Source organism: Vollenhovia emeryi, unplaced genomic scaffold (assembly GCF_000949405.1).
Source record: "Vollenhovia emeryi isolate VEMERY1.0 unplaced genomic scaffold, V.emery_V1.0 DF939163.1, whole genome shotgun sequence".
In the NCBI taxonomy this organism is placed as follows: domain Eukaryota; kingdom Metazoa; phylum Arthropoda; class Insecta; order Hymenoptera; family Formicidae; genus Vollenhovia; species Vollenhovia emeryi.
The window spans coordinates 592,470-602,888 of record NW_011967203.1 but is presented as its reverse complement, the minus strand read 5'-3'; the positions used below and the strand labels follow the sequence as shown (position 1 = coordinate 602,888).

Here is a 10,419-nt window from a genome sequence, read left to right as displayed (position 1 = left end):
ACATTTGACTCACCCTGTATGTACGAATCGGATATGCTTTGGCAGCGTTATCATTTCCACCAACGTAAGACGTTTGTAGCGCGTTATCTTTTATTATACTTTACGATAGCATCGATCGTCAATCATGCTGTCGCGAGTGCTACGCCGCCAATTACGTTCAGGGGACGCTCCCGGTTAGAGGTTTCCTGCGTGTCGATTAATTATAACGATACCTGGCGTAGACGAGTGAAATATCGGCGGTATTAGCACATTCGTATGCGACGTATAAAGTCGGATAAAGTCGCGGAGATTATATACGCGGACCTTCGCGCGCCAGCGAACTTGCTGGCAGCGTGACGACTCGCAAGTCATTCAGCATTCCTGTTACGACGGACGTCGGGGAGCCGTGCGCTCGGTTCTCCGCGGTCCTTTTAGCCGGCAGCCAACGTTGGTCCCAAAAGGACCGAAACGCGAAGCCGGTCCCGGCCAGCCCGTTCGCTCACAGGCGCACACGTACGCCCCTCGAGAGCTCGACCATCAAGAGCAAACGCGATACGAAATACGAACAGCACGTACGTCCGCGTCACAAAACCCGGCAATATCGTGACAGTTATTGCCACTTGGAACAATGCACGTAGAAAAACGGTGATATCAAGTGTTTTCTGTTAGACACGTACCGGAACGAATAGAATAGTAAAAACAAGCTTAATGGGTTCTCCTCTAACTGTTTAACGACTCGGATATTCGAAATCCGTTAAGCATCGCTTCAAACATATATCAATCTTGTTGTAATACGTTAAATATACAGTCCATTTATATTACGAATTATGTCGACGGGCAACTTCCCGCCACCTTTCGCTGCTGATAATCTGCTTTCGCTATCTCTCAAGAATAGCCATAGATTTATGTTGTTATAATTGATCTTTCGTCGAGATAGTTGTAATCTCTTACCGATGGCATTGTCGCTTGAGTTCTCGTCGAATGCTGCTGCGCGTGCGAATGAAGCGGAACGCACCGCTGCCGAGGGAGCTCGCGCGCTTCTCGCCCTTGTCGACGGTTGACAACCACTGGTCCGGCTGCAGGCCGTTCTGCACACCGTCATCCATATCTGTCGCACCCTGGATCCGACCGCGATCGGAAGCCTACGCCGAGATTGTTCTGCCACGGTCTGCGAGGCCCACGGTCTCTCGGAATTCGCTGCGCCGCATGCGGTATCGTGCGTACCACCGGGCGCGAAGAAGCATACGCGTTAGCACGAGAACGCGGTGCGCGCCGATCGCACCGTGGCCGCACGACGGTGTGTAACAGCCTTTAACCTCTAACGGATCGGTCAAGCTACCCGCGACCGTCGTCGCCGATCGTCTCCTCCTATTAAGCGCCAGTCGCGCCGGGAAAAGTAAAACGCCGATCGCCACCGTTCGATAGTGTCCTCTCTCCGTTTCACCGCGGGCGCTAATCAATTCATCGTCGCTCTCGAGAAAGCGCCGTACCGGAGTGTCCCTTTCATCCAAGTCGTTCATCAAATTACACTCGTTTAATGGTTCTCCAACGGTCGAAGGGCACGGCAGCGCTGCACACTCGATTGGGACGCGAGGGCCTTCAAGCTCTATGGTCGGGGAATATCGTGTCCGACGAAAAAACGCTACCCGCACGCTCAAGCCATTATCATAAATACGGAAAATGATTATCCGTTAAACAAGCGATCCTTACATTGTTTATGAGCGCGATCGACGCCGCGGTCGATTACATAACGCGCGCGTGCACGCTCCGAGTTCCTCGCGAACGTGCGCGTCGAACTGGCCCTTGCCTGGTCGTCCCTCCGCTTCACTTCGGCCAAACGATCGACCGAAGCTAACTTGCCTCCGACGCGTCCCCCACTTCTGATGTCGATGGACCATAGATCGAGATCGTTCAGTCCGTTTACATTATTTTCGCGTCATAGGAGAGTCTACCGCTTTGTTCCAAAGACTGTCCAACTAATCTTTATTCAAAAACTATGACGTTTTTGCAGACCTTGTACCTTTCTATCGTTATTCAATTTTCTATTTCTAATGCACTCCAAGTTCGCGTTAAATGGCGTCGTAGCTGTGCGTCACTATTTTGTCACAATCCCGACTATTCGGCAACAGGTCGTCAAGGGGAGACGTCAAGTCAACGTTCACAACTTCATGTCACAGCGCACGAAATGGCGTTTTCACGATGTTTTCAATAAGGGAGGAAGCTCGCGCACTTTTCTGAAACCGGTGTCTCCGGTCGGCCGAGCAACCGGTCCATCACTCGCCGCCCAAGAGCGGGAACTCCGCGCCGATTCTTCATAGTCCTCGCAGTCGTCCCTCTTTCTCTCATGTGAAATTCATACGCGGCACCGTAATATACCCGTCGATTACCACCGTATAATCAAACCGAGATGCCCTGCTCAAGGATGTTCCGAAGTGACGCAACTGGCCGGCCGAAGTCGAGTACCGGCGTCGAAGTGCCGGTTTACCGTTCGCGTACGCGGTACCAGGAGCAAATGTGGCCTCCAGTGGGTAGCGCTCTGAAGCGACACCTGTGAAGAGACGCTACCCTCTTCTTCTTCCTCCCGAGCGTCCGTACGCGGGCGCCTCCCAGAGCCGAGCTCGCTTTCTTCCTCCTCCTTTTCTTCTTCTTCGTCTTCTTCTTCTTCTTCCTTCTCCTCCTCCTCTTCCTCCTCCTACGTTTCGATCCCACTTCTCGCGATAACAATGAGGTTACGAGTACCCTGCCGACATAATGGCGGCGATAGGGGAACGCAGCGCGCGATTACGAATATTCGCGGAGGATCGGAGTCGCGCGCGATTAGAGAGGACGGGAAAACGAATTAATAGCGCGACTTGTCTTCCGGCGAGTCTTAATTCGCCGCGGACGCCGTGCATAAGCGCGTTAATAACAACGTAACGAACGCACTGACAATCAGCGTCGCCGTGTCTCGGCCGCACCGAAATGCACACTTCGCTAGTAATTGCGTCTCACGTATTTGGAGAGACGTCGTTAAGCCGAGAAGTATTATGAAAAAAAGCAAGAGGGGAGTGGGGGGGGGGAGGAGGGAGAAGAAACGTAATGGCTGTGAGTTCGTTCGAGACATCGAGTCACGGCCACGTAATAAAAGCACGTAGGGTCCGCGCGGCGCGCCGAGAGAAACTGCTCGGTATTCTCTCTCCTCTCCGGCTCTCCTAACCGATCTCGGGTTCAAGTCGCTTCGGATTGGCTTTCTTGTTCTCCGGTCCTCTACCCGTCGCCATAGAGTCGCCGGGCACCACCGCGGGTTCCCTGTATCCTCCACGTACCCGATGATCACGTCGGCTCGACAATAACAACAACGCAGGTAACGAGCTTGGGTCTCAACTACACCCCGACACATCCTAGACTTCCTCGACTTGAAGCCACAACTCTTTCGACTCCTCCGAGTTGTATCATAAAGAGTATCCGAGAGATACTCACGGAAGTGTCATGTCGAGCTCCAATCTTTTCAACTCTCAGACGTCTTCTTCAGTTTTGTTAGATTATTTATCATATTCCGACTTTTAGATCCCATTTGTACATCTGTGCGCTATTTATCCAGGATACTTGATCGTAATGGAACGAAAAGTGCGATATGCGCTCCTTGGACAATCGTAGAAAACAGTTCTTTATTAATCGCCTCGATTATTCATCGATTTCGAAAGGATCGGGCCTATTTATTATTGTTATTTATTGTAACCGATCGTTCCGGGAGGAACGGGAGTGCGCAACATCAATCATTGTACGTTTTATCTGATTTTTACGCTTTTGTATTATGACGTGGAAGACTTACGGCTGGTTTATATACAATTTGCATCATGATAATATCAACCGAGGGGCCGGAAACGATAATTCGTTGGGCGGATGAGCTATGTCGGCTCGTATCTCTTCGCTCTCGCGCTCACCCGCATTTTCCTTTTCGATGTGATCCAGCGAGATGCACCTGCGTAATTACTAGCCCCGTGGTAATAACATAATGGCAACAATGCAGTGGCAAACAGTATCGAATCGTAAGTTATGCTAGTAGCTGAAACGGTTTCTCTGCGTTGCGGCACTTTTCATGCAACGTAAAATGCACGTAGAAATATCTCACCGTCATTCACGATTAATGAGAGCTTACATTTTTTGCGATCGTTAGCAAATGATAATATGCGCGGAGCGGACGGTAATCATTTCTTTATTTGACAGACTAATTATCGATTTCTAGTAATTAATTTTGAGCTGACGTCTTCTACATCAGGTTTACGACAGTCAGTTTCCATTTTCATCTATGTTTGTTGTCATTATCTCAGCGTGCGCACCATTGCGCATTGAAAATGATTGAAACTGTCTGAACGCGGGAGTAATCTTGGAAATGGTAATCATCTAGCCTGGTTAATCATCCGTAAAGCCGAAATTGCATTTCCGCATAGAGCAGAAGAAATCGGAACGTAGACAATGAGTTATTTCTACATACATACGAAATTTCGAAAATGCAAATCTGATTGAGAGAAATTCGAAAATATAATACTCCGTTGTTTTCTCTTGGCTAACATTTTATCTTAACTGTATGTTTTATTATGACAATCATATTAAGTTATTCTTTCAATTTAATTATTTTTTAATCATTAACTGGAAACTGTACACGGAAAGACCGGCTAAGGCGAAAATAACTAAAATGACAGCGGTGATAATTTTTCGCAATAAATTTGGAATAAAATATTTAGACTAATTTAGACTAACACCCTGTCACGACTCTTAGATTCCTTCAAATTAAAAGGTTGTGTTGCAACATTCACTAAGTTTGCTGCACAAAACGCATATAGTTGTCTCCACTACTTATCATATCAATGTGGGTATGACAAGCACAGATATAGCTGTCCGAAATATTACCATTGTGCCAATCCTAATTAGACATGTGGTAAACATATCGGTCTCTCCGTGCGTGTATGAATAAAACTTTACTTTGGCGGATTTGCTCACAAACATTAGGTACTTCAGAATAAAATATTTCACGTGCCGTATGTACGTAACGCGCATAAAAATTTCGTGGCTTTTGTTCCTTTCGTCAATTTTTGGTGAATGAAGGTGCGTCTTTAAGGACGTACGCAGTGTCCTCGTTGCGCGCCGCTTACCAATCTTGAGGCGGGCGAGCGGCAAGAAACGGCGACCGAAGGGAGAGCGGACGCATTCGACGGTGAAAACGGATGAGTAACGGCCGACAGCCCCCAAGACTGCAAGCACATTGCAAGCCGATCTCAGGGCCAGCGAGTGTGGCCAACTCTACTCGGGCTGCGCACGGATGGGTCCCGCGTGCACGGGGATAGGGTCATGGTCACGAGCAAGGTCGTGCTCGCGATTGTGCGCACGATACTTAATGCGTAGTGCTCGCGAACGAGGATAATGGGGCCTACGAATTTCTCGATGCCGTCTTATCGGGCCTCGGCCTACCTTCGCTCCGAAGTGCGCACTCCCCGGGGATGCAATTACGCCCGACTCCACCGCGATCGGTTGCCTATCGGACGCGAACAAATTGAAAGAAAACATCGTTATCCGGCATTATTTTCATCGGGCAGCGCGCGGCTACCCGGCACAGACGAAGCGATATCGGATATCGCCGCGAAAAATCATCATCGTGATTGCATATGTATATAGAAGCGCCGATCGGAGCGATGCCCAGCTTCGGCTATATAAGGTTCGCCAGGTGAAATTACCTATTTGATGATAATATCAACTAAATAGCAATCGGGGCCCGGCTAAGGCCCCGATGTGGGATGGTCGGGCTTAGTGGTCCCCTTTTCGCGCAAAGTAGCATCGCCGTAGAAAGAAACGATCATTTGTTAAACGGCAACGTACTGTGCTATTAAGTAAGAGCGCGCTGTTATTACCGAACTCGGTATCTCAAAATTCCAATTGTGGCTATCTCTCGCGGAATAACTATATACTAATAATATAATGGCGAGAGTAATAATGTGAGTGTGCGTTGCCTAGTCGTATGGATCTACAATCTCACAGTGCAATCAACGATAAATGTATCAAATTATACATTTTTCAGACAGAGTATTTATCCTCTTTTTATATATCAAGAAGACATTTATTATCGAATTCTCAGTTATTAGATCGAATTTTGCCAATTAGCTTAAAAAGTGTGTTACAATTTAAAGAATTATTATTAATCTACGTTGTGTGTGCGTGTGCGTGTCGGCACGTGAAATAAATCTCTATTCGAATAAATATAAATTTAGTATGAAAAACACCTCTGTGAAATTGGCACCTCATATCTCAAAAAGTCTTTGAGGGTAGCCCCTCAAGAGTTCCAAAGGAAATCCTAATGGCAAAATTAAATATTTCCAATACTTTTAGCGTTATCGCTGATTTCGAGATCTCATTTTGCGAAGTTAGCATCCCCAAGTTTCAAATTTAACTTTTCTAGGTTAATTCGCCAGAACTATTTGTAAAATTGATAAGGAACTCTAGAACTCTTCGGGGTGCGTTCAGAACTGAAAAAAAAAGACTTTTTGAGACACGAGGTGCCAACTTCACAAAGGTATGAAAAACATGTAAAATGAGAGTGCAGAACTGTTCTGGTCATATCTCGCCGATATCGTCAAAGTTTGCGATCCCTAACGACTACAATATTTTGTTATCTACTCGTTTCAACGCCATAGTGATTATGTCGTCACTCCGCACGTCATTATTTCCGCGAGCATTATAATAGAAAGATTCCGTTTACCTTTTGTTACAAAACGACGTGGACGCGAGGAGGTAAGGGCCAAGTGCATCGCGCGCCTTCTCAAGAGAAGACCCGGGTTAAAAAGGGTCGCGCGCGCGCGCGCGGTGCTTTTGTCCGAGAGTGAATCGTCCATATACGAGCCATATGGAGCCAGCTCTAGCTCTGCTCCATTGAATCACCGGGCGTAATTATGCGGAGTCGTGGAGAGCGCGTATCGATCACCTCGTGGTGCACGCCTGACAATGGCCGAGCGAGCGGCGGTTCATTAACCGTTCGATTAAAGCGGTATGTGCATCCACTGTACCCATCCAGATATCCATCGGATGAAAACGGCTGTCATCGAGAATCACTCCCGGTGTACACACGACGGGGCACTTAAATCGATGATCATCGCCGACCTCGCTCGAATTTTTACGTTCGCGTTTCTCGCCACGAGAAACCGGCCGGGAGAAAATGTGTATCGGTCAATAGCGAGCGCAATGACGATGCAGAAGCTTCCTCCTACTGACGCTTTGTGATCCCAGAACAGTTACAATTCATTACCTTCGTCCCTCTCACTCGTACAAAAGATCGGTTCAGGGGTATTTGAAAGTCTCACGATGACCTTCGTATTTTTTTTTCTCTTCCTTTTCGAACAAGAGGCAGTAAGAGGACACGTCATCCAAGATTAGCCGCAACTGGCACGCGTAATGTCAAGTATAACCATCGGTGCTACGAGCGCAGCATCTCGCGCGCGCGAAACAACGCAGGCGTAGAAACCCGTAGCCCAATTATCATTTAGATACGTAAGCGTACCCGCGGGGGGGGCCAGGCTAATTGGCCCTACGAAATGCCACTTTCCGGCCGCTGAAAGTTTAATCTAACGTGGCACGCATTAGTTGAGTGATTGCGTGCGCTTTCCAGGCCGACTTCCATCGAACGAATCACCGGCGTGAAAGTGTCGATGAGCAGAAAAAAAAAGATAAATAGGACGGACGGACGAGGGAGACGAAGGAGCTACCGCGTTTACGCTACCGGCGTATCGTGACCAGGCCCGCTCACGTTCGCCATCTCTCAGGCCACATTTGCGCGCGAGAGAGGAGCGTTCTCTCCTATCGTTCTCGCGGTCTCGCCTCGCGTCTTTCATCAATGCGAAAAGACGCGCGCCCGGCGAGGAGTAATGTAGGTCAGGAGGCCTAACGCGCATGGATGTTGAAGCGGATAATTTGTACCCTCTCACATTATGTCGTGGGTGTGACAATTTTCTCTCCGAACGTCCGAACCCGTTGTGCACCGCGCCTTCTCGAAGAAAAGCGACAGTCGCGATCGCTTCTCTCCCCCCCCCCCTCTCTCTCTCTCTCTGCGTCCCGTGAAATAAATCGCGGTGATATATAACGCGTATAAAACGCGCCGTGGATAAACGAGAATACGGGGACGCGTAGTAAATTAGAGGTGCGTTTACCACGTTAAGCGCCGGCGAATCGCTCCCGCGAGTTCTCGTTTGCAAGCCTATTTATTTTCCCACCGTGTTTATCGATAAGACCGACGGTATATGAGGTGTGGCGCGTCGCGAAAGGATCGAGAGCTTTTATATTGCGCGGCGTGTCGGCGTATCTCCCTTTCCGTACAGTCCGTATTTTATTATCGTATGATACATTTCTCGCCGAAGAGAGTCGGACAGTGTTAGATAGCGCGTATGCATCGACGAGTGCTTTAGAGCAAATTTGGTCTTCATTACGTCCGCAGACAAGTTGAACGACACGCGCGGCCCACGTCTTTCGTTGATACCAGTTGTCTACGAGACACGACGCTTTGAAGGAAACAGGAGTCGCTGATAAAACGCTGACAACTGTCATAATCAGTCGTATTTCCGGCGCCCAGCCAGGCGTGAAATGGGATTATTCAATAAGGCGATCCATTTGTTTTTGATTTACACTCCATCGTCCTCTCGCCGGATCTTTCCGCTATCGCGGCGACTCTAGCGTGCGACTGCCATTCGCGTATCGCGTCGGCCCGCGCGCATAATTAACAATCAATAGCGCGTGACAAATTACTCTGCCGTATATTAACCGCGGCGAGAATTATTGTGTGGCTCGTGTGTTATTAGTTCCGCTGCGTGCGCAAAATTTTGGCACGCTTTCGCTTTGTTTGCTAGAGATACGAGCGGCTATTTTTCTCTTCACGTGCGAGAATTAATTTCTTTACAGTGAACGAAAAACTGATGGTCACATTTACGTAGATGCCATAATCATCGGACAATAATGACTGGCTATGGGAAGAAATGATTTTAACGGCAAGATCTTTCGGCGCAGTTGCGTAAAATAAGTATCCCTGTTGACTATTGCTCCTCTATTTCAGCAGCTTGATAAAAATAATGAACGCGCGAACGCCTGGGGGCCGAACAACTATTCAATACGCTGGTAGATAAAACACCTAAGTGATTTTTAATTTGGATGAACCATCTGCAACGCTATACAAAATACGTCAAATGACATATGAGAGGCAACCGCGTGCTTAAGTGTAGGTAAATAACTTTGAAGAGCCATTAGATGGCACAACGAGAAGGAGCCTCTTCGCGCGTCATTTCAAGGGAATGTGATTTCGAAATAAATGTCCGTCAGCGTGGTCTTCGCCATTGATGCCGCAATAATCCCCGGATGACGATGTCGCCGTCCGATCGCGCGTGCCTGCATTCACGATCGGCTCTTTCACTATTTAGATGATGTTTTCATTTTCCTTTACCGTTCTTTTCTAAAGGACTGTGCCCGTATGATGGATGATGCGACACCACGCATAATTGTTAGACGTTATGTTAATAAGACATTTACCCAGTACTCTAGTTTACTCATATTTCTTAACATTGTCTTCCGTATTTGCTGAATTATTCGGAAAATAAAACTGTTCCCTATTTCGGTGAGAGAGAGAGAGAGAGAGAGAGAGGGGGGGGGGGCAGAGGTGTTGAAAAAATTTTTTCTGTGTTATAAATGGGGCACCATTTAGTAAAAGCTGAATTATCGGTTTAATTTTATTCTAACAATAAGCTGAAAGTAAGCTTGTTGAAAGAAAGAAACGGTTATGCCGATCGATTGGTAATTGAGATATCGAAAACTCTAATTAGCTCAAAAAATGGCGTGTAAGATTACGATTGAATGCCGATATTACGTATCTAGAAAAAGTATAATTGTAATTGCAAATACCGCGCGCGGCATTATAATCAACGATGCTTGAGCGCGTAGCTGAACAGGTTGAAAATGTTACGCACACAAGGTGCAGCGCGGCAGATTATTTATACGTGCAAATGTGGGCTTTTTTTTATTTCCTCATTTCTCTGATTGTTTTTTTAACACACTCGCAGAAGCAAGCGACCAGCTGATAACGTCAGTCATTTATATCGACGATTATAATTTATAAGCAGAGACACGTGATATAATACGCGTACGCGCATTAAAAAGATGGATGTGAGTGTGCGTTGCAACAGGTCCCCGCTTTGTCTGCGTATGTAAAAGCTGTCGTTTACGACGCGCGGTGTTGGTATAGGTAATCGCCAAAGGTCCCATGCGGTTTCTCCCTTGCGTGCACGTATACGCCCGGCCGTATTCCCGTGTGCGTACGCTCGTGTGCTCGTGCAACATAAGGTAAGGTTGGTTTAATAAACGTAATGCACAACGCCGGCAAACCGGCCGTTGCTGGTGCAACCACCCCCGACATTGCTTCGAGCTGAAATAGCGGGG

At 47.6% G+C, this 10,419-nt stretch overlaps 1 protein-coding gene across 1 annotated transcript in view; it reads right to left on the bottom strand.

Annotated features, from left to right (window-relative positions):
* Positions 1-1,320, bottom strand: part of LOC105564553 — a 26,374-nt gene extending 25,054 nt beyond the window's left edge. The window contains exon 1 of the mRNA XM_012016997.1: positions 931-1,320. Within this exon, the coding sequence (XP_011872387.1) occupies positions 931-1,085 (155 nt within the window). The 5' untranslated portion in view covers positions 1,086-1,320. The remainder of the gene's footprint in view (positions 1-930) is intronic.
* Positions 1,321-10,419: the final 9,099 nt, after the last annotated feature.